Genomic DNA, 25,620 nt, shown 5'->3' with positions numbered 1-25,620 from the left:
GAGAAGACTGGAAAGGTAGAAAGGGACCCCAAGAGGAGTTTACTAGAGATGATAGGGTCCCTGAACTATTAAATAGGAGATAATATAGTGAGACCCAAACTTTAAGAAGACCAGTCAGTTTGACGTCTGAGTGGAGGACAGACTAAGTGGGTGCAGACTGGAGGTGGAGACATCAATTAGAAGCCAATTAGGAGATCAATCAATTAGGAGACATCAATACAGAAGTCCAGTGATGAGGCCTGCACTGGAGCTGTGGCAGTGCCAGGGAAGGGGCTATGTTAGGAGGGATGTGCCTGGGCCAGCATGGTGGCTAATTGGTGTGGGGGGCAAGGGATCAGGGAATCAGGAGCATGGTAGTACTCTTGAAATATATAGGGAGGTTAGGGAGTAGGGAGGGTTGGGGGCGGGGGAGAATGATTTCAGTTTTAGAGATGACTTAAAGATGACTGTAGAACATTCAGTCTTTTTTCTGAGTACAAATTATCCTAAAATCATTTAGGGATGATGGGGTTGGAAAATGTAGGAAGTGGGGATGATGGTATAGAATGGGGGTGACCACCAGTTTGGAGAGTTAGCAAGATTTTCTGATCTGCTGATGATTTACAGTTTTAACAGTGAGTTATAGCAATACAACCCATTAGAAGGAATGAATCTTTAATAAGGTTTGAGAAATATATTTGTAATAGTAACTGATCTTGGGACTTTTAAGTTTAGGATCAAGACAAATTCACATAATTAGGCATATACATTTTTTTTCATACATCCAGCTGAAAGGGGAGGAAAAGATGAATGCAATAGGAGACTTCCATGGACACACTGCAAAATTTAACCCAGTATGTAAAATGGGGAAGATTCCTTCCTTTTCTAAAATAGTCAGATAGAAAGAGAGACAGAGTAGGGCTTCTAAGCCAGAAATTAGAGATCCTAAAAATTTTCTTTGATGACTTTTCATTAGAGAAGTATAGAGTAAGATCTACCATCAGAAGATCATCGATAAGCATGTTGTAAACCTTATATGTTATGTGTCATCTAACATGAAATCACATATTGCTATTTTACTCAGAGCTGTAGAGATCAGGACCTGATCCTTCTGTGATGGAAACTCTACTGTGAGGAAATACTCTCTGCCAATGCATATGAGTAATTTCCTGGTATTTGAAATTCTATCTATGCATATGAGCAATTTCCTGGTATTTGAAATTCTATCTCCCACCACTTGGCCTTTGCCCTGCCTATTCTCTTGAAGTCAAGTGTTATCTCTTCCAAACTCTGCCTCTTAGAATACCTATTTCCTTTAAGACTCCATTCAAGTACCAATTTCTTCAGCTGGCTTTTCCTTGTGCAGCTTCACCCTCTTCCCCTCAACAGCTATTCATTTCCATCTATCTGCATTAACCAAAGTTTTTAATTACATAAAGTAAAACTCATTGGATTACAAAGGAAACCAATTATATTGAAATGTTTATCAAAACATTCTTTTGGGGGCAGCTGGGTAGCTCAGTGGATTGAGAACCAGGCCTAGAGACTGGAGGTCGTAGGTTCAAATCTGGCCTCAGACACTTCCCAGCTGTGTGACCCTGGGCAAGTCACTTGACCCCCATTGCCTATAAAAAAAAAATTCTTTTAAAAACTTTTATCTATTTTTAACATTCCTTAAAAAAATTTTGAGTTCTGAGTTCTCTTTCTTTCCTGCCTACCCCTATCCATTAAGAAGACAAGAAATTGATATTCATTATATACATGAATTCATGCAAAACTTATTTCCCCATAAGCCATATTGCCCCCAAAAAGCAAGCAAAATAAAATGAAAAAATTATACTTCAATCTCTATTCAGACTATCAATTTATTATTTGTTTATTTGAACTACTGCCTTCTGTCTTAGTATCTTTTTCTAAGAAGAGTGGCAAAAATTAGGCAATTGGGGTTAAGTGACTTGCCCAAGGCCACATACTAGGACTTGTCTGAGGTCAAATTTGAATCCCTGTCTTCTGACTCTAGGCCTGGCATTTTATCAACTCTTCTACTTAGCTGTCCCTTCATTAGTTCTTTGAAGTTGGATAGCATTTTTCATAAGTCTTTTGGAATAATTTGGATACCATTATATTGATCAGAATAGCTAAAGACTCACAGTTGATAGTGAACAATATTGTTGTTACTGTATAGATTGTTTTTCTGAGTTATGTTCACTTCAGCTCATATGTCTTACTTGGTTTTTCTGAAACCATCCTGCTTGTCATTTGTAAGAGTGCAATAATTATCCATCATAATAATCTATCACAACTTGCTCAACCTGATGGACCATCCCCTCAATTTCCAAATCTTTGCCACCACAAAAAACTGCTAAAATTTTTTTTGTGTGTGGATAATTCCTTTTCCTTTAATTTCTTTGGGATATAGACCTAGTGGTGGTATTACTGGGTCAAAAGGTATGCAAAGTTTTATAGTCCCTTTGGTATAGTTCCAAATTGTTCTCCAGAATTGTTGGATCAGTTCACAACTCTACCGACAGTGCATTAGTGTCTTGATTTTTTCACATTGTCTCCAACATTTGTCATTTCCTTTTCTGTCATATGAGCCAATCTGTTAGGTGTGAGGTAGAACCTCAGAGTCCCATATTTCCTTTTCTCAATGTGGATAGCATTCTTTTACATAAGTCCTTCAGGAGTGTCCTTGCTTGTTGCGTTGCTATTAGTAGCAAAGTCCATTACATTGGATTTTCCCACAGTGTTTTGCTTTCTGTATACAGTGTTCTTCTGGTTCTGCTCATTTCACTCTGCATCAGTTCATTAAGGTTCTCCCAGTTCATATGGAAAGCCTCCAGATTCTCAATCCTTATAAAACAATAGTATTCCATCACCATCATATACCACAATTTGTTCAACCATTCCCCAATCAAGGAATACCCCCCTAATTTTCTAATTTTTTTGCCACCACAAAGAGCACAGCTATGAATATTTTTGTGCAAGTATTTTTCCTTGTTATCTCTTTGGGATACAAACCCAGCAGTAATACCAGATTGTTTTGATGATTACCACTTTGTAATACAATTTGGGATCTAGTACTGGTAGGCCATCTTCCTGTGATTCAGGTCCTAAATTTTGGGGATTTTTTTTCCCTTTGATTCCCTTTTGATATTCTTGACTTTTTGTTCTTCCAGATAAATTTCGTAATTTTTTTCTAGCTCTATAAAATAAAATTTTTGAACATTTGATGTGGTACTGAATAAGAAAATTAATTTAGATAGAATTGTCTTTTTTAAATTATATTTTGTAGGCCTACCCATGATTAATTAATATTTCTCCAATTGTTTAGATTCATATTTGTTGAAAAATGTTTAATAATTGTGTTCATATAGTTCCTGTTTCTTGGAATGTAGACTCTCAAAATATTTTATATTGTCTACAGTTAATTAAAATGGAATTTTTCTTTCTATCTCTTACTGTTGGATTGTTGGTAATATAGAAATGCTGATGATTTATGTGGGTTTATTTTATAACTTGAAAATTTCCTAAAATTGTTCGTTGTTTTAGAGCTGATTCTTTAGTTGTACCAGCATATTGTCTGTAAAGACTGATTAATTTTGCTTCCACATTGCTTATTCTAATTCCTTCAATTTCTTTTACTTGTCTTATTGCTATAACTAGCTTTTCTAGTACAATATTGAATAATAGTAGTGATAATAGCTATACTTGCTTCATCCCTGATCTTTTTGGGAGTGGTATCTTATCTCCATTTCAGATGATGCTTGTTGATGGTTTTAGATAGATTCTACTTAATATTTTAAGGAAAGCTCCATTTATTCCTCTTTTAATTAAATGTATTTTTTTTTAAACAAACCTTTACCTTCTCTCTTGGAGTCAATACAGTGTATTGGCTCCAAGGCAGAAGAGTGGTAAGGGCTAGACAATGGGGGTTAAGTGACTTGCCCAGGGTCACACAGCTAGGAAGTATCTGAGGTCAGATTTGAATCCAGGACCTCCCGTCTCTAGGCCTGGCTCTCAATCCACTGCATCACCCAACTGCCCCCAATTAGATGTATTTTTGCATTTGATTTGAGATCATGATTGCTACCCCTGCCTTTTTTACTTTAGTTGAAGCATAATAGATTCTATTCTGACTCTTTATTTTTACTCTGTGGGCTGCCTTTCAAGTGTATTTCTTGTAAACAAAATGTTGTTAAATTTGGTTTCTAATTCATTCTTCTATTTGCTTTCATTTCAGGGTGAGTTCATCTCATTCATATTTACAGTTGTAATTACTAGCTCTGTATTTCCCTCTATCCTATTTTTCTGCTTTTCATCTTCTCACTTTCCCTTTTTTCCGTGTTCATCCTCAGAAGTCTTATTTTGCTTTTGAGCATCGCCTCCCTTAATTCATCTTCACTTCTATCCACAGCCCCTCCCCCTTTTCTCTTATCCGTCTTCCCTGTTGGAGAAGATTGATTTCTATATCAATTTGAATATATATGTTTTTCTTGCTTTGAACAAATTCTGATTGAGTAAGTTTCAAGCTTTGCCAACATCCCCATTTTCCCTTCCACTTAAAAACTCTTTTTTGTGATCCCCTTTTGTGTAATTTTCTCTGTTCTTTTCCCTTCCCCCTTTTTCTAATGCATCCTTCTTTCCTTAATTTATTTTTTTTTTGAGAACATCCCATCATTGTCAACTAGTACCCATGCCTTCTGCTTTTGTGTACTTGTTCTAACTGTACTAATAATGATAATGTTCTTAGGAATTAAAAGTATCATTTTCCATAAATAATTTTATCATATTAATAAGTCCTTTAAGATTTCTCTTTTTATGTTTATCTTTTTATGCTTCTCTTGAGTCTTGTGACTGAATGCCTTATTTCCTGTTCAGCTTTGGTCTTTTCATTAGGAATGCTTTAAAATGCTCTGTTTCATTAAACATCCATTTTCCCCTCTGGAGTTTTGCTGGGTTGGTTATTCTTTATTTTTTTTAAACATTTATTAATATTCATTTTTGACCTGTTTACATGTTTCATACCCCTAGTTTCCCCTTCACCCCCGCTCTCCCCCCACCCATGGCCGACGGACAATTCCACTGGTTGTAACGTGTCCTTGTTCAGGACCTATTTCCATATTGTTGGTAGTTGCATTGGTGTGGTCCTTTCCAGTCTACATCCCCAATCATGTCCGCCTCAGCCCATGCATTCGAGCAATTGTTTATCTTCTATGTTTCCTCTCCTGCAGATCTTCCTCTGAATGTGGGTAGCATTCTTTACCATAAATCCCTCAGAGCTGTCCTGTGTCATTGCATTGCTGCTGGTACAGAAGTCCATTACATTCGATTTTACCACAGTATATCAGTCTCTGTGTACAGTGTTCTTCTGGCTCTGCTCCTTTCGCTTTGCATTGATTCCTGGAGGTCTTCCCAGTTCACATGGAATTCCTCCAGTTTATTATTCCTTTGAGCACAATAGTATTCCATCACCAGCATATACCACAATTTGTTCAGCCATTCCCCAATTGAAGGGCATACCCTCATTTTCCAGTTTTTTGCCACTACAAAAAGTGCAGCTATAAATATTTTCATACAAGTCTGTTTATCTATGATCTCTTTGGGGTACAAACCCAGCAATGGTATGGCTGGATCAAAGAGCAGGCAATCTTTTATAGCCCTTTGAGCATAATTCCAAATTGCCAGCCAGAATGGTTGGATCATTTCACAACTCCACCAGCAATGCATTAATGTCCCAATTGTGCCACATCCCCTCCAGCATTCATTACTCTCCCCTTCTTTCATTTTAGCCAATCTGCTAGGTGTGAGGTGATACCTCAGAGTTGTTTTGATTTGCATTTCTCTAATTATTAGAGATTTAGAACACTTTCTCATGTGCTTATTGATACTTTTGATTTCTTTACCTGAGAATTGCCTATTCATGTCTCTTGCCCATTTTTCAATTGGGGAGTGGCTGGATTTTTTATACAATTGCTTTAACTCCTTGCATATTTGAGTAATTAGACCCCTGTCAGATTTTTCGTTATAAAGATTTTTTCCCAATTTGTTGTTTTCCTTCTGATTTTGACTACATTGTTTTTGTTTGCACAAAAGCTTTTTAGCTTAATATAATCAAAACCATTTAATTTACATTTTGTAATTTTCTCTAACTCTTGCTTGGTTTTAAAATCTTTCCTTTCCCAGAGATCGGATAGGTATACTATTTTGTGTTCACTTAACTTATTTATAGTTTCCCTCTTTATATTGAGGTCATTCACCCATTCTGAATTTATCTTGGTGTGAGATGTTGATCTAAACCTAATCTCTCCCATATTGTTTTACGAATTTCCCAGCAGTTTTTGTCAAATAGTGGATTCATGTCCCAAAAGTTGGGCTCTTTGGGTTTATCGTACACTGTTTTGCTGATGTCATTTACCCCAAGTGTATTCCACTGATCCTCCTCTCTGTCTCTTAGCCAGTACCATATTGTTTTGATGACTGCTGCTTTATAGTATAGTTTAATATCTGGTACTGCTAGGCCCCCTTCCTTCACATTTTTTTTCATTATTTCCCTTGATATTCTTGATCTTTTGTTATTCCAAATGAAATTTGTTATAGTTTTTTCTAATTCAGTAAAGAAGTTTTTTGGTAGCTTGATAAGTATGGCGCTAAATAGGTAAATTAATTTGGGTAGAATTGTCATTTTTATTATGTTAGCTCGTCCTACCCATGAGCAATCAGTGGCTTTCCAATTGTTTAGATCCAGTTTTATTTGTTTCGAAAGTGTCTTGTAGTTGTTTTCATATAATTGCTGTGTTTGTTTTGGTAGATAGATTCCTAAGTATTTTATATTGTCTAGGGTGATTTTAAATGGTGTTTCTCTTTCTACCTCTTGCTGTTATAATGTGTTGGAAATGTAAAGAAATGCTGATGATTTATGTGCATTCATTTTGTATCCTGCAACTTTGCTAAAGTTGTTGATTATTTCTACAAGCTTCTTAGTTGATTCTCTAGGATTTTTTAAGTATACCATCATATCGTCTGCAAAGAGTAATGGCTTGGTCTCCTCATTGCCTATTTTGATATCTTCAATTTCTATTTCTTCTCTAATTGCTACTGCCAGTGTTTCTAGTACTATGTTGAATAATAGAGGTGATAATGGGCATCCTTGTTTTACTACTGATCTTATTGGGAAGGCTTCTAATTTATCCCCATTGCATATGCTTGTTGATGGTTTTAGGTATATGCTGTTTATTATTTTTAGGAAGGGTCCTTCTATTCCTATACTTTTCAATGTTTTCAATAGGAATGGATGCTGTATTTTGTCAAATGCTTTTCCAGCATCTATTAAGATAATCATGTGATTTTTGTTTGTTAGACTGTTGATATGGTCAATTTATGTGGATGGTTTTCCTAATGTTGAACCATCCTTGCATTCCTAGTATAAATCCCACCTGATCATGGTGGATGATCTTCTTAATTACATGCTGGAGTCTCTTTGCTAATATTCTATTTAAGATTTTTGCATCTATGTTCATTAGGGAGATTGGTCTATAGTTTTCTTTCTCTGTTTTTGGTGTACCAGGCTTTGGGATCAGTACCATATTTGTGTCATAAAAGGAATTTGGTAGGACTCCTTCTTTGCTTATCATATCAAATAATTTGTATAGTATTGGGATTAGTTGCTCTTTGAAAGTCTGATAGAATTCACTTGTGAATCCATCAGGTTCTTGTGATTTTTTTCTTAGGGAGTTCTTTGATGGGTTGTTCAATTTCCATTTCTGATATGGGATTATTTAGGTATTCTATTTCTTCTGCTGTTAATCTAGGCAATTTATATTTTTGTAAATATTCATCCATATCTCCTAAATTGTTATATTTATTGCCATATAATTGGGCAAAATAGTTTTTAATGATTGCCTTAATTTCCCCTTCATTAGAGGTGAGGTCTCCCTTTTCATCTTTAATACTGTCAATTTGGTTTTCTTCTTTCCTTTTTCTTCTTAGATTGACCAGTACTTTGTCTATTTTATCTGTTTTTTCAAAATACCAGCTTCTAGTCTTATTTATTAATTCATAGTTCTTTTACTTTTGATTTTATTGATTTCTCCCTTAATTTTTAGTATTTCTAATTTAGTTTTCATCTGGGGATTTTTAATTTGCTCGCTTTCTAATTTTTAGTTGCATACCCAATTCATTAATCTCTGCCGTCCTTAATTTGTTAATATATGCACTCAAGGATATAAATTTCCCCCTGAGTACTGCCTTGGCTGCATCCCACAGAGTTTGGTAGGATGTCTCATCATTGTCATTCTCTTCAATGAAATTGTTGATTGTTTCTATGATTCCTTCTTTGACAAATTGGTTTTGGAGAATCATATTGTTTAATTTCCAATTGGTTTTTAATTTGCCTGTCTAGGTGCCCTTACTAATTATTTTTTTATTGCATTATGATCTGAGAAGGTTACATTTATTATATCTGCTCTTTTGCATTTGTTTGCCATGATTCTATGCCCTATTACATGGTCAATCTTTGTGAATGTACCATGTGTAGGTGAAAAGAAGGTGTATTCCTTTTTGTCCCTATTTATTTTTCTTCACATTTAAATTAAACACACACAATTAAATCTAATTTTTCTAGGACTTCATTCACCTCTCTTACCTCTTTCTTATTTTTTGTTTGATTTATCTAGATCTGAAAGAGGAATATTTAGATCTCCCACTATTATGGTTTTACTATCTATTTCCTTCTTGAGCTCTGCCAGTTTCTCCTTTATGAATTTGGATGCTATACCACTTGGTGCATATATATTGAGCAGTGTTATTTCCTCATTGTTTATACTGCCTTTAATCAGGATGTAATGACCTTCCCTGTCTTTTTTAATCATATCTATTTTTACTTTGGCTTTGTCAGAGATCATAATAGCCTTCTTTTTCTCATTTGACGCCCAAAAGATTTTGCTCATGCCCTTAACCTTGAACTTGTGTCTGTCTACCTACCTCATATGTGTTTCTTGTAGACAACATATGGTAGGATTTTGGTTTCTGATCCACTCTGCTATTTGCTTCCGTTTTATGAGCGAGTTCATACCATTCACATTCAGAGTTACAATTGTTAGTTTGCATTCACTGACATTTTTGTATCCTCCCCTAGACCCACCCCTTCTTCTTACACTATTTTCTTTTAAACCAGTGGTTTGCTTTGAGCTGGTATCCCTTATCCCCTCCCTTGATTGACTTCCCTTTCTGCCCCCTCCCTTGTTATTCCCCTCTTTTTGTTTTTTAAAGACCTAATGAATTCCCTCCCTCTTCTTCTCCCCTCCCTTTTTTGACCTTCCCACTCCCCTGCTCCCTTTGGTTTATCCCTTCTAACTTTCTCAGTAGGGTTAGATAGAGTTTTTTATCCGAATGGATAATAAAGCTACTCTTCCCTCTCCTGGTTGATTACACTGAGAGTAAGGTTTGATTATTACCTCTTAATGCTCTCTTCCTCTCCTTCTTATGATAGTATTTATCCCCTTCCCTTCCCATGCCCTCTTTGTGTGTAATAGAATATCCTATTTTTCTTATTTACTCAGATTTTTCTTGGTGTCCCCTACTATTCCCCCCCTCTTTCACCCCCCATGTCATCTTAGACCATTTAGCATCCTGTCCTCTCACTATGAATTATTCTTCTGGTTGCTATAATAGTGAATGGAGTTCACTACAGAGAATTATACATAGCATTTCTCCACCTAGTAATATAGATAATTAGATCTTATTTAAGCCCTTAAAGAGTCAAGTTTAAAAGATTATGAGTTTACTTTCTTTTCCCTCTGTTTCTTATTTACCTTTTCATGTTTCTCTTGATTTTTGTAGTTGGGTATCAAACTTTCCATTTAGTCCTGGTCTCTTTTGTGCAAAAACTTGGAAATCTTCAATTTTGTTGAATGCCCATACTTTTCCCTGGAAGTATATAGTCAGTTTTGACGGGTAGTTGATTCGTGGCTGAAGGCCCAGTTCTCTTGCCTTTCTGAATATCGTATTCCAAGCCTTGCGGTCTTTTAGCGTGGAGGCTGCCAGATCCTGTGTGATCCTGATTGGTGCTCCTTGATATTTGAATTGTCTCTTTCTGGCTTCTTGTAATATTTTTTCTTTTACTTGAAAGCTCTTGAATTTGGCTATTATATTCCTTGGTGTTGACTTTTCTGTGTCCAGTGTAGAGGGTGATCTTTGGATCCTTTCAATGTCTATATTACCCTCTTGTTGTAGAACTTCAGCGCAATTTTGCTGAATAATTTCTTTTAAGTATGGAGTCCAAGTTTCTATTAATTTTTTCCTTTTCTGGAAGACTACTGATTCTCAAATTGTCTCTTCTCGACCGGTTTTCTTGGTCTGTCACTTTCTCATTGAGATATTTCATGTTTCCTTCTATTTTATCAGTCTTTTGACTTTGTTTTATTTGTTCTTGTTGTCTTGAGAGATCATTGGCTTCTAATTGTTCGATTCTAGCCTTTAAGGACTGGTTTTCGGCTATAATCTTTTGGTTTTCCTTTTCATTCTGGTCATTTCTGGTCTTCAGTGTCGGGGGGCAGGGGGGGTGGAGGGGCTTCTTCCTCTCGCGTTTTAGTGAGAGCTGTTTCATCCCTTTATAGTGTGGAAATGCCCCGATTCTGTGTACCTTCAATGCTGCGCCCTGTTGTGGGGTTCCTTTGTTCGTCTCGGTTCGTTTTTGTGTCCCCTTGAGGAGTCTTGTATACTTTGGTTAGGAGAGATCGAGCAGCTGCTCCTTACCCTGCTGCCATCTTAACCAGAAGTCTGGGTTGGTTATTTTTGGTTGTAATCTTAGCTCCTTTGCCTTCTGGATTATCATATTCTAAACTCTCTGTTCCTATAACTTAGAAACTGCTAAATCTCATGATCCTGATGCTGGTCCCACAATATTTGTATTGTTTCTTTTTGACTACTTGCAATATTTTCTCTGTAGCCTCAGAGATAAATTTGCCTGTAATATTCCTGGGAATTTTCATTTGAGATTTTCTTTTAGGAGGTAATTCAATTCTATTTTATTATCTGGTTCTAGGATATCACAGCAGTTTTCCTTGCTTGAAATATTCTTGAAATATAATGTCCAGACTCTTATTTTTTATCATGAGCATAGATAGGGTCATCCAGGAATTCTTAAATTATCTCTCTTTGATCTTTTTTCCAGATTAGCTGTTTTTCTTATGAGATACTTTGTTTTCTTCTTCTACTTTTTCATTCTTTTGACTTTTTGTTGTTGTTTTTTGGTTTCTCATGGAGTCATTAGCTTCTAATCTCCCAATTCTGATTTTTAAGAAGTTATTTTATTCCTTCATCTTTTGTGCCACTTTTTCCATTTGGCCAATTCTACTCTTTAAAGAGTTTTTCTCTTCAGTGGATTTTTGTGCGTCTTCTAAAATTTGGCCAATTCTCTTTTTAAGGTGTTATTTTTTTTATAGTCTTTTTTTTGTGTGCTAATTTTACCAAGCTGCTGACTCTTTAATTTTCTTACATAGCTCTCATTTCTTTTCCCACTTTTCCCTGTGCCTCTTTTTCGATTTCTAAAATCCTTTTTAAGCTCTTTGAAGAATTTCGGTTGACTTTGTGGCCAATTCACATTTTTAAAAATCAACAACATCTTGCATGTAACAGATTCCAAGACCAATTAGGATAAAGGACTCTGGGAAATCTGAGGTAGAAAATTGTGTTTGTCTGTAGGAGTCAAGAAGGGTTTCTCAGATCTAAGTTGAAATTTGAAGAAAACCTTAAAAAGCAGGAAAGGCATCCAAGGGATAGAGAATGGCAAAGGCATGGCAGAGGGTACTTCAAATACAGAGATAATGGTTAGCTCTTTTGACAGGGTTATTAGCATATTGAGAAAGGGAGGAAAGAGAGGAAAGAGGAGAAGGGAAAATAACCCTGCTAAAAAAGGCAATTAAAAATAAAACCCCTTACTTTCTGACTTAGAATCAGTACTAATTTTCAGTTCTAAGGCAGAAGAGTGGTAAAGGCTAGGCAGTTGAGGTTAAGTTGATTTGCCCAGGCTCACACACCTAGGAAGTATCAGAGCCTGTATTTGGACCCGGGTCCTCCTATAGCTCTGTATCTCCTGAGCCACCTAAAAAAGCAAGTTTTTAAGCCTGATCTTAACTTCTGTTTACTCTCTTTTCCTTTTTGTTCTGGTTTTATATATATGTTGTTTTTCTCAGTAGAAAATAAACTTCTTGAGGGCTCATTGCTTTTTATTTAGTGTGTGACCACATAGTAAATGCTTAATAGTGCTTGTTGATTGTGTTCTCTCTCATATCTCTACCTCTCTTCACATTGTTACCTGTATTTGAAATACCTTCTCCCATATCTTCCATTTTCCATGCCCTCTTCAAATTCCAGCTCATCTGAGAAACCTTTCCTGACTTCTGCAGACAAAAGAGATAATTTTCTTCCTCGCATTTCCCACAATCCTTTACCTAACTGGCTCTATTATCTTTTGCTTGCAAGATTTCGTTTTTTGTTTGTTTTTTTTCTAGTTGTTCAGTCTGGTCCAACTCTTCATAAATCCAGGGACTCGTAGCACTCAAGGCTCTTCTGTTCTCTGTTATCTCCCAAATTCTTTCCAGGCTTATGTTCATTGCTTCTATAATACTATTTATACATCTCATCCTCTGCTATCTTCTTTTCCTTTTGTCTTCACTCTTTCCCCAAATCAGGATCGTTTTCCGTTAATCCTGGCTTCTCATTAGATGAACAAAGTATTTAAACTTCAGCCTCGGTGTTTGACCTTCCAGTGAATAATCTGAATTAATTTTAAGTATTGACTTGTTTGATTGATCTTCTTGCTGTCCAGAGGACTCAATAGTCTGGCACCACAATTTAGAAGTGTTGATTCTTCAGTGTTCAGTTTTTCTTTTACTCCAACTTTCAAAGCCATACATTGCTGCCGGGATAACCATAGTTTTGATTATACATACCTTTGTTGCATAGTGATATCTCTGCTTTTTAGTATGCTGTCCAGTTTTGCTATAGCCTTCTTTTTAGGGAGGCAAATATCTTTTAATTTCATGGTTGTAGTCGCTCTCTGTAGTGATCTTTGAGCCCAAGAATATAAAACAGAATATAAAATCTACATTGCTTCCATTTCTTCTTCCTTTTGTCTATTTCTTCAAATTGCCATTGGACCAGTTGCCAAGATTGTTTTTTTGTTTGTTTTTCATATTGAGCTCCGAGCTAACTTTTATACTCTCCTGTTTTATCTTCATTAAGAGGCTTCTTAATTTTTCTTTACTTTCTGCCATCTTAGTAGTATATTGTCTGTATATCTGAGATTAATTCTCCCATCAATCTTAATTCTGGCTTTTGATTCATCCAATCTGGAATTTCTCATGTGTTCTACATATAAGTTAAATAAGGTGATACACACTTTTCCTATTCCTTTTCCAATCTTAAACCAATTCATTCTTTTTTTGCTTTTTGCTTTTTTTTTAAAACCCTTACCTTCTGTCTTGGAGTCAATACTGTGTATTGGCTCCAAGGCAGAAGAGTGGTAAGGACTAGGCAGTGGGGGTTAAGTGACTTGCCCAGGGTCACACCTGGGACGTGTTTGAGGCCAGATTTGAATCTAGGACCTCTCATCGCTAGGCCTGGTCTCAATCCACTGAGCTACCAGCTGCCCCACCCAATTCATTCTTAATTCTATGTTTCTGTCTTTTAAATCTATTATAATTTCTTTTTTATTTTATTTATGTTTCATATTTCTCCTCATTCTAGTCCTTCTCCACTCAGTTGTCAAGTTGATCTTCCAAAAACCAGTAAATTTCAGTGGATCCTTAGTCTGACTTTTAAAGTCCATAATAATATGGGCCTTTCTGCTTTTCCAGTTATCTTATACCTTCCTTCCTTCCATGTGTTCTGTAATCCATAGACACTGGTCTCCTTGTTTTCCTGGCACAAAACATGCTATAAAACCCTTCTATATTTTCATTAGTTGTCCCTTATGCCTGAAACTCTCTCCCTCTTCACTCATCCTTATTCTTCCAGGTCCCAGAAAAAACCTGACCTTCTGTAAGAAGCCTTTTCTAGTTCTCCTTAATAATTCTAGAGCCTTCCCTCTGTAATTATCCCCACCCCCCACATTTTGTTTGTACATATTTATTTGCACAGTTGTTTGCTCCTTGAGCTCCTGAACAGTGACTATGGCTTTCTTTCAAATCCCAGTACTTGGGGGCAGCTGGGTAGCTCAGTGGATTGAGATCCAGGTCTAGAGACAGGAGGTCCTAAATTCAAATGTAGCCTCAGACACTTCCCAGCTGTGTGAACCTGGGCAAGTCACTTGACCCCCATTACCCACCCTTACCACTCTTCACATATACACAGTATTGAATCCAAGATGGAAGGTAAGGGTTTTTAAAAAAAAAAAAAAAAAAGAAAGACTTTCTCCTCAAATCCCAGTACTTAATCCAGTACCTGGCAGTAGCTACTTAATAAATGCCTATTAATTTGTTGACTTTTCTTTGCTAGTGCTTCCTTCTTATGGTCATTGTGTATTGTGTATATTACTCCCCCAAAAAGGTGAGAAATAGAAGAAACAAGTGGCTTAATGGAAATACACAGAACTAAGAATTAGTTAGAAAACTCAACTCTACCCATTTAATCAGCCTTGGATTCTGACTTAAGGGCTCAAGATGATTTTATTAAGAACTTTCTGTCATATATTAACTTTTCCTACTTAGCAGAAAAAGTGAGCCACATGGAAGGAAGGAGGAAGAACTGTACTTTTGCCTCTAGGTTAAAACAAGCTCCCTGTTTTAGCTTGCTTCATTTACCAGAAGGGGCCTCTGGCAGAACTCTAGCCTTTGGTATAGAGGTGATGATCAAATAGAGAGGTATATCCTTAAACCATTCTAGTAAGAAGAAAAAGTTATTATAATCTCCTTTTTTGTCTTGGGGTTAGGAGAATCCTCAGTGGTAATACCTTTTGGTTCCGTTTTTAAAAAACATTCTATCATTTTGGATTTTGAGGTTTCCCTTTACACATTAGTATATTTACTAATAAATAATTGATATGTACTGGCAAATTTAATGAAAGTTTCATATCATCTCAGTGCATTATATGTGTTGATTTAAGGCTAAAACCAACATAAAGCATAACAAATTTGCTTTAGCAAGGCTTAGGCATAAATTTTCTTTCCTTTTGATCTTACATATAAGTTCTTATTGTTCTTATTTTTAATTATTCTTAATCTCTTATTTCCATGTCTCAAAACATTTCAGAAATGGGTTGAGGAATTGTATCACAGATAAGTCAGTGAAGAAGTTGACATTCCATACCTTTGAATTATTTGTCAAGTGGGTGGGGAAATAATTTATTTTCTTCTTTATGTTTTGCTTGCTCTTATATTTAATTCATGCTAACATGATAAAGGTGGAATTAGATAATCCACAAACATACTGAGTAGAAAGAGGAATCCAAAATAGGTTTAAATATTGGCAGTGAATAAACCATAACATGGATAATCAAGTTTGTATAATTCTATTTGAACACATTTAATATGAATTACCTTACTTTTTTGTTCTCAAAATCTGGTGACAAAATTTTGAAGGTATTAGTGACTTTCCATTTTTGATGGTTGATTGACTTTTTTTTTTAAAGAAAGCTTAGCATAGCAGTTTTAAGTTCTTATTGATTTTTTTTTTCATTCTTACAGGCTGCTGAATCAGGAATAATCAAAGTTAAAACAATAGCTGCACGAAGCACTGAAATTTTGACAGGTAAATTATTTGAATTAAAATACAATGATGAATGATATGAAAATTTAATAAAAAATTTAATAAAATTTAATAATAGTCAAAATCTTCTTTTAGAAACAGGATCAGTTACATTGTCCTTTTTCTCAACATTTCAGGAAAAGTTTTCCCAGTGACTTGCTTTACATAATAAGAGAAAATACAGGTAGTCCTCACATTACAAGTGAATTGTATTCCAGAAATTCATTTGTAAGTTATTTGGTTGGAATTTAAAGTGATGATTGGATTCCTGGGTTAGTTTGCAAAATATTTAGCTCATGATGAACTTGGTACCAGTAGTACATGAGTGCTAGGAACAGAAGGGTGGATCATATTTATGTAGAGATGGGGAAGAAGGTTTTCTTTCTCTTTTTTTGCTATGTACCTGGTCTCTGGCAAAATTTTGGAATAAAGTTGATCCTTGGCACTTTCTCTATCCTCTTATTTAAACTTTCTCCCCACTGATAATTCTTTTTTCTAACCTTCAGTGTCCTCATCTTTCCTTGCTCCCTATTACAGAATATAAGCTAGCTCAAAAAGCTCTAAATACTTTGGAAATATTTGTCTGGCTCCCACCCCCCTTATCCCCCATATTTGTTCCCTCAATTTGTTACAATAAGGTGTGAATGATTGATAATCCTTTTTTAGTAAATGTCTAAGTCATATAAATTTCAATTTTCTGGCAGTATAATAGAACAAAGGAAACATTTTAGGTAGTGTAGAAGAATTATTTTTGTAGGGTTTGGACATTTCTTAGAAGCCAAACCCTTCTAGAGAGTTGTGGAGCTTGGGGGCTTCTTTTTCATAACTTCTTTCGGTTCTGAACCTTCATAGTCTCCTAAAAGCTCTAAGTATGTTCACTGTAATGTTATAGCAGTATTCCTGGGAGGGAAAAGGAGAAAAGAAGGTAAGATCAAGGACAGTTATTTGTTAGGAGCTGTCCATTGTCATATTTGACTACAATAATGAATATTTTCTCTTGTTCCTGTCATTGTTTATATCTTACAGGACTATATATTTTAAATGCAAATAATTTTATTTCAATAAAGATGGAACCCTTTCTTTAATTGATGATTAGTTGACAGATTTTTAACACATGGATCTTTTCTGTCCCTCAAGTATTTGTAGGGTCTGTTACTATTCAGAAAGATTAAAATGTTTTTATGCTTAAAGTAACCCTCCTCTTAATATTACCATACAGAACCCCTCTTGTCAGTTCTAGGAAATAGTAGCATTCAGCATAGTTTCTTTTGGCATTGCAAGAGGATTCTTTGATTTATACTTCTCTCCCTTTAGACATTTTCCTTTAATGCCTCCTTTATTTTTTCTTTGTTTTCATTGCTCTCATGAATGCTGACATAAGTGGGAATGCTATGCCAGGTAATGTCAGCAGTGACAAATACATAAGATTCAGAACTGAGAAAATTTTCTTTTTCTATTTGAGAATATAACACAACACAAAAAATTAGCATGTTTTATATATGAGGCCAAATTTCTTGACCCTATATTTATCTACAGATTGTGTTTTTGTAATCACAGTTTTCCTTAGGGAGTGAAAGAATAATTTAAATTGACTTAGTTATATTATCAAAAAGCATAATATTGAGAAGATATTAACAACTGTGATGCTTTAAATGATGATAAATGAAATTATAATTATTGATAAGTATTTGTAAATTATTTTCTCATTACAAAAGGTAATTTTTTTGTTTGACTTATTTAATATACTTTAATACTGTGTATTTTCAATACTTTTCAAACAACATTAGGATACTTTAGTCAGTACTTTATGAACATATGTTTATGTGCAAAAAACTGTGCTTGGCAAGGGGGAATATTCCACAAAGGAATATTTGTTATTTGCCGTTTTTTAAGAGCAATGTCATATACATAGGATAGATTAAAGAATAAACCAATAATCTAATATAATAGTACAAATGATATTAAAAGGTGATAGATTAATATGGCCAAAGTAAATGGTAAGTGGTTTAAGTTCAGAGGAGAAAGAATTTAGAGAGGCCTACTGTGGAACTTCTCCTTCCCTACAGTCAAAAGCCATGCCAATATTCTAGCTGAAATTCTTTGTGTCTGTCCTTCAGATTCCATTGGGAATAAAATTGTATTTAGTACTTCTCTAACCTATTGCAGACAATTTACATAATATTCATATCAGAAAGAATATTTCTCTATTAAGCATCTGTTTCACTTTTCTGTTCCTTTTTTCTTGTGCCTTTTCATGAATATTGACATAAGTGAGAATGGTATGACAAGTAATGCCAACATTGAAAAGCTAGAAAATCCAATAAATAGCATTAAAAGCGTATTTAAATTTTCATAACTATCTCATAATCCCCTTTTCCTCAGTGGATTTTACTTGAGGCATACCATCTCCTTTGATTTTATATGTATTCCCAGCACCTCGTACAATATAGTAAGAGCTTAATAAATTTTTTTATTTGAATTTCAAATTCATCAGGAAATATGTCTCAAGGACATTGTCTTGGAAATTGGCATTTTGGATAAAATTCATGTGAATTTATTACTATCACCAACAATAATCTGAAATGGATGTGCCTAGATCATAAATTATGACTAACTAAATTAATTTGTCTTCTGCAATTTCTTTTATTGGTAACATTCCAATTGAATCATTATTGATGGCTTTTTACCAGCATATCTATGTTCCTTGGAAATTTAGGTAAATTTCTTAAGAATTATTTTTCTGTGAGTAATAGAGGAATTTGACTTAGAAAAATTACAAACTTAAATTAGAATATCTTGTGTGTGACTTCAAGCCTTTGGGTCTATTTAAAAAATAATTTTTTCCATGAAACACCAAACCTATTCATTATAATTATATAGCATCTGTTTTCATTTTTTTCATTTTTGTTCTTTTTCTCTTTGTTTATATTGTTGAAGTCATTGTGTATTTTTTATTTTGTTTGTCTTTTTCTTAATCAGTTCATTTAAGTCTTAACATTGTTCTCTCAATTCATTTTTTGTTACTTCCAGTGCAGTGATATTTCATTACATTTATGTACCATGTTTTTTTTTTAATAACCATTCTCTAAATGATCATCATCTGCTTTGAGAACATTTCAATTTTATACCTAGTTATTAATAGCCAGCTGGCTGTGTAGCTAAAGTTTTTGAGAATAGAGACTATACATCTTACTAATCCTTTGTATGCTTTCTATTATTGGGATAATGTGTGGATTTGTAATTTCACTGATGCAAGGAACTCCTAGTGAAGAAACACCTTCCACTAATGCCAAACTTTTGATTATTGTCTAGAGAATTGATAAGTTGAATGATTTGCCAAGAGTCACATAGTCAGAATGTGGCAGAAGTGGGACTTGATTCTAGATCTTCCATATATGAGACCAGATCTCTAGCCATTATACACAGGAGTGCTTGCACTCTCTCTGTCTCTGTCTCTCTTTTTCTCATCATAGGTATAGAGCAGTGATTCCCAAACTTTTTTGGCCTACTGCCCCCTTTCCAGAAAAAATATTACTTAGCCCCCTGGAAATTAAATTTTTTAAAAATTTTAATAGCAATTAATAGGAAAGATAAATTCACCTGTGGCCATCACTGCCTTCCTGGGGTTGCTGCAGCACCCACCAGGGGGCGGTAGCACCCACTTTGGGAATCACTGGTATAGAGATAGAAGGAATTGTTGGAAGTCATCTAGTTTCAGTCTCCTTATTTTAAATTTGAGGAAACTAAAGCCCAGAGAGAATAAAAGACTTGTCCAAGTGGCAGAGCCAGATTTAAACTGAGTTTTCTGATTCCAAATCTCTTTTCAGTGTTCCATGCTCTCCTCAAAGCAACTCTGAGATATCTGGATAGGATAAGGATTTTTATTTCCATTTTACCGATAAGGAAACTGGCTTATCTCTTAAGTGACTTGCCCATGTGAACAAAATTAGTATATAAATATATATTAGAGCCTAAGGTTGAACCTAAGGACTTCAAGTACTAAGTACTAACTGGGTAAGTAATCATTGAGCCTCTATTCTGTACCCAGCCTTGTTAGGCAGTAGTATTTATACCATGAGATACCAAAGATAAAATAGAATGCATCATTGACAATGATATAAAAACACTACAACAGTCTCGTGTTTATCATAAATATAACCCAACTCCAAACTTGTATTATTATAAGTTAAGTCTTGAAGCTGCATTATTTCCTTTTTGAAAGCTTCAAGGGTAGGGAAAACATTTATTTTATTGTCCACAGATCATGGATAATTTCTTGTCAGAAAACTTGAGTTCTATAACTTTTGCAAATGCCTAACTTCTTTGGTCCTCAATTTTCTCGTCTGTAAAACTGAAGGTTTGGGCTAGATCACCTCCATAAGTATGCCTACTTATGCTTTATATATATGGGCATAGTGATACAATCTAAGTTCTGTAGGGGCAGGGACGTGTGTGTGTGTGTGTGTGTGTGTGTGTGTGTGTGTGTGTGTGTGTGTGTAGGGCCGCAGTTTCCTTATCTGTAAAATGAGGTGGAGAAGGAAGTAGCAAGTCACTCTAGTATCTTTGCCAAGAAAACCCTAAATAGGGTTATGAAGAATCAGACATGGTTGAAAATGATTGAACAATAATCAAACAGTTCCCACAGAGCCTGGTACATAGTAGACTTTCCTGTGACTAGAAGTCACTGCATTTTTTTTTTTTTGTGCTAGTTAAAACTTTCCTAACTCCTGGATAAACACAAGAAGCAGCATCCTATAACCATGAGTCGTAACTAAAGTTGGAATATTCTTCTACTTCCAAGTGGTGAGATACTTCAGTATTTCAAAGATTTATGATTTATTTGATGTGGGGATTCCCTCTGCTCATGAAAGTTGCAATTCTTTTGCAACTTAAGTCTTTGTGAGTTATCTTGGTTGAAATTTCATTGTCTTATGGCTAACCAGATGGTAATCCCATTTGTATCTAACTAGGCAGATCTTGCCCCATCACTGAGCCTATACTCAAAGCTTTTCTAGTTTGTTAGGAATCTCCAGAACTAATTGGTCTACAACATCACTGAGACATAGTTCCACTAAGAGAGACAGAAATTTTTGATCCTGTAACTCCTGGCGATCATGAAAGCCTATAAAGTGTGGTTAACTTCTTTATAAAATATAAATAAGCATGTAGGCAATGCAGTGGATAGCGCATTGGGCCTGGAGTCAGGAAGACCTGAATTCAAATCCAGTCGTGGGCAATTCACTCAATCTCTTCTCTGCCCCATCTGTAAAATGAGGATAATAATGGCAGGGTCCTCCAAGAATGAAAATCAGATGAAGCTATCATTGTAACATGTCTAACACAGGGCCTGGTACAGAGGAAGTACTGTAGGAATGGAGACAGTATTATCATTTTGTAAACATTTGTCATCTCAGCTAACTGGCATGATTAGGGAATAGAGTAAGCTGTATGACTGAATTTATTGGTCAGCTGAGGGTTAGGCCAAGTTTGTGCCCCTTCAGCTCCTCACCTCATTTTCTTCTTCCCTTTCCCATTATTTGGCTTTTCCTCATTGCCTGCCTTGTCTGGTGGCTGCTTTTGTCCTCTCCCTCCACTCTTTGTTCTTCATCTGTTTTGGCGTCCCTTCTGTGTGCTTCCTGGCCTCAACATTTTCTAAGTTCTCAGCTAGCTCATTGACCAGGTGTAATGACATTTACTATTCTGGTTGGTGATCTGATCAACTGAACTGCTTCTTTCTACCTCTATGATAGCATTATCCACAGGCTTCACTGAAACATTGAGGCTTAGAGGAATCACGCACTTTTGATAGAATGCTAAATCTCTGGCAGAAGCCACAGAGTCTTACCTACTTCTTTTACAGAAGAGGAAGCTGATGTCCAAGAAGATGAATGGACTCAGCCAAGGTCACACAAGTAGTAGGCACTCCATTAAACTGTGATGACTTTGAATGCCCTAGTTGCTCATGGCTAATGTCTGCATAGTAGTGGTACTTTAAAGCTCTGAATCCTGTGTAATACAGATGACAGGAGAGAACCTTAGTATTATTTTAAACACTTACCTTTCATCTTAGAATTAACATTACATATTGATTCTAAGGCAGAAGAATGATAAGGGTTAGGTAGTGGAAGCCTGGAAATTTCTGAGGTCAGATTTAAATCCAGGATCTCCTGTCTCTAGGACACCTAGCCGACCTAAAATATTATTTTTTAAATTGATAAAATAAGAAAAGACATTTGAATTTTATTAGTTTTTTAGCTTTGTGAAAAATCTTTCTTGTGGGTTAAAGGGAGTCCTGGGAGGTGGCTGTTTGTATATATTGGAAGAAAAGAGATAATATAGAATGAAAAAGTTTGAGAATTATTGTTATTAAATCATGCTTTTGAACCTTTAAATTAGGGCCTCTCATTATAAGTCAAAGCTCTCTGTGAGTTCCTATATTTGGTATTAAAGGCCTCTCTGAATTAGAGATTATGTAGTGTTCAGGATCTGCCCTAGGCAAGGAAAAAAGGAAGAGAAAGCTCATTCAGGAAGCTTTATGAATCCAAGAGAGGATATTCTTTTCAGCTAGCGGGAGCTAGGAGTGTGATGCTTTGTACCTACCACTGGAATCTGTCCTAATTATGATTATAGTAGAAGAGTTATAAAGATGGTTTCCCAACTCTTTTTTCCTTCTCCTTGTGGGAAAAGTCCATTTGCAGTTTGTTTGGGATGTTCCTTAATTTGGAGGTAAGGGGAACCACGAGGGTCATTTGTGGGGAGCAAATTGTTATCTACTGCTTATACTTCTAGATCTATCCTTTGGGATCTTTGAGCACAATAACTTGGAAGAAGGGGAGAATAGAATATGAAATTGGAATGTTTCCCAATTTTACCCAAGATTTACAATTGTGCAGGATCTTGTCTACAGTGTAATAGCAACCTCTGAGAAGAAGATGGAAATCAACATGAGTGACAACTGACAGTTATGGAATTTGGAATTTACCCAGATGCCATGAGCCAAGGGGCAAAAGACAGTTGCTGCCACCACTATAAAAGCCCAGGAGCTGATGCTTTCAGGGTCTCACTCTTGAGAATAGGGACCCAGGTGGTGGGTGGTTAGGCCTATAGACCTGCTTTAGTACCTGTATCCTGTTGTCCTGATTATCAATTCATCTATTGCTGAATATAGCTGAGAGGTATATATCAAACATCTAATTACCAAGAATTTCATCAAACCTTGCTCCACCTGGTCAAGGCCACAACCAGGCCTGACCAGGGCCGAGAGGGAGAAGGGACCTCTCCAGCCTGCTGTCAACTTGATTAACAACTGATTACCCAATATTAGCACCTGTTGTCTAATGTAGCTATCCCCAACACCATCTTCCTCATCCTTGATCCTATCCCTTGAATTATTATAATTAAATCCTTGAACTAATTCTGGTGAAGTCTATTACTATTATAAAGAGCAGTTTGATAGTCTTGCATTCAAGGGGAAGGGGAATACTTCAGTTAAGCCACAGTCACCATGTTAACCTCAATAAATAATTATTCTCACTATAAATATCTATCCATTAACCCAACCCCAAGCCAAGTTGCCAGAGAAGCTGTGTGAGTCAGTTCACAGATTCTCACTCAGCTACTTAGGCTTGGGCACTGTAGGTGGGGCTGGTGCTCAGCTGAGTAATAAATATTGGTGGGCCTGGTGTTCATTATCAATCCTTGGTGTTCACCTAGGTTTCCTGTCTTCACTCAGTCCTTATACCATCTGAGGACCTTGGGTCAGTCTCTTTATCTGGCCCAGATACAGAAGCACCATACCACCCATAACATTAGTCCTGGTAGGTGGGGAGCTTTGGGGACTCAGATAGACATTTACCTATGAATTAAGATTGGAAAGACAGGGAGCAACTTTGTTGGCTACGTACAGGGGTCAAAGCAAAAGAAAACAAAAAGCAATTAAAATTACATATACGTATTTGGAGTAGTTACTATGGGCATATGTCTTTCCAGGTCTGATAATTGCCAGGAAGATGGATTCTTGATCATCTCTCAAGAGGGCAGCAGCCTTTATTGAGAGTTTTAGAAACTTTTCCCCTTGTTTTTTTTCTACATTTGAATGATGATAGCTCATTTTGTGTAGAGGGGATGTTAAACTAGCAGTATGCAAAAGATCCTTGCAATGGGAGAAAGGCCATAAATATAAATAACTCTGTATGTATTTATATTTTTTCTAGCAAGCAATAGCAATTAATTTACATTCCCTAAAAGGAGGGGGTAGCATTCACGATTGCAAAACTAGAAGATTATAAGAGGCAGAAATATTTAATAGTATGCACATTATAAACATGGATAGGTAGGTGGCACACTTCTTAGAGTTCTGGACCTGGAATTAAGAAGACCTGAATTTGAATTTTGCCTGAGACACTAGTTGTGTGACCCTGGGTGCCTAAATACATTTAGTCTCTCTGTGTCTCAGTTTCCTCATCTGTAAAATGAAGATAACAATAGTACCTATCTCTCAGGATTGTCATGGAGATCAAATGAGATAAAATATAAAAAACATTTTGCAATCCTTAAAATGCTTATATGGATAGTAGCTATTATAATCATCAGAAAGATCATGATAATTGTAAAATAAGACTTTGTTAAATGAATCATGTTACTTATAATTTAACAGGCCCCATAGTAATGTCTTTCGTTTCATACTTGTAAATTTGTTTCAGCTTTGCATTGATTGTATCAAAGAAGTAAAACATTAACATGGAAAATCTTTTAATGTAGATTATGAACCTGAGACAAAGCAACCTGAGAAATAGGGCAAAGCTCCAGTCTACCTCAGCTTTGGAAAACTGCTCCTTAGTTATGTTTCCCTTCTAGATTAGTTAGGTAAGAGTTTGCCAGGGCACACCATGCAATGTATAGACTCATAAATATTTGGAAGAAAACAGAAATGATAAAATTTTGGCCCTTCACTTTGGAGATGGGGAAAACTAAAAATGAAAGAAGTGTTCTTGTGGAGCGTCATAGAAAATGTTAGCAGAAGAGTCAGGTCTTATTATTTTCTGTTTCACAATAAAATTTTTTTTAAAATAGATAATTTAACAGGCATTTTGTAAATTTTTAATAGAGAATACGGGATATTCCATTTACTGATTTGTTTTAGAACAATTCTCATGTCACACTTTGGTTCATAATTCTTTAACTAATTAGTGAAGTATTTAATCTTTCTAAAAGTATATACTGTCAGATAAGATTTAAGTACCTTATTTTAAAAACAGTACATTATTTTTGTAATGTGTTTCAGTGTCTTAAATGTTTGCATTTCCTTTAGAATTTTTGTGAATCCAATCCATTAGCAGGAGTTAAAATGAGTATCTTAAGTAAGATTTAGAATTCCAGTTGTGTTCTTATGTTAAGAAAAACAGGTATGAAAAATCTTATATGTATTGAAGTGATAGCTGAAGATTGTTTCCTTTTTTAATTTTTATTTACTTAGTAACCATTACCTTCTGCCTTAGAATTGGTACTAAGTATTGGTTCGATGGCAGAAGAATGGTAATTGGGCCGGGCAATGAGAATTAAGTAATTTGCCTTAGGTCACCCAGCCAGGAAGTATCTGAAGTCACATTTGAACCTAGGACCTCCTGACTCCTGTGCTGTTTCTATTCACTGATCCACCCTGCTGCCCCAGTACTACCTACCTAGCTTCACCCTTTTACGTTTTTATTATCTTTGTATATTTTTGTCACTTCCAAATATATTCTTCCCTTTTCCTCTTGCATAAAAAAGAGAATGGTAAAGAGCAGTTTAGTAAAACTGATGAACATATGAGCCTAGTCTGACAGCATACAATGTTCCAAAGCCATAGAAATCTCTTCTGCACAGAGGGGAGGGGATCCCATTTTCTCCTTTCTT

At 35.6% G+C, this 25,620-nt stretch overlaps 1 protein-coding gene across 3 annotated transcripts in view; it reads left to right on the top strand.

Moving 5' to 3' along the window:
• The window catches only part of MON2 (MON2 homolog, regulator of endosome-to-Golgi trafficking), a 149,938-nt gene that overhangs the window by 6,484 nt on the left and 117,834 nt on the right, over positions 1-25,620 (top strand). For all 3 annotated transcript variants that reach the window (XM_044678742.1, XM_044678740.1, XM_044678741.1), the window contains exon 2: positions 15,666-15,729. In XM_044678742.1, the coding sequence (XP_044534677.1) occupies positions 15,666-15,729 (64 nt within the window). The remainder of the gene's footprint in view (positions 1-15,665; positions 15,730-25,620) is intronic.

The sequence above is a fragment of the Gracilinanus agilis genome, chromosome 5 (assembly GCF_016433145.1).
Source record: "Gracilinanus agilis isolate LMUSP501 chromosome 5, AgileGrace, whole genome shotgun sequence".
Taxonomy (NCBI): domain Eukaryota; kingdom Metazoa; phylum Chordata; class Mammalia; order Didelphimorphia; family Didelphidae; genus Gracilinanus; species Gracilinanus agilis.
The sequence above is the reverse complement of the archived record's forward strand: the minus strand, read 5'-3'. Positions and strand labels throughout refer to the sequence as shown.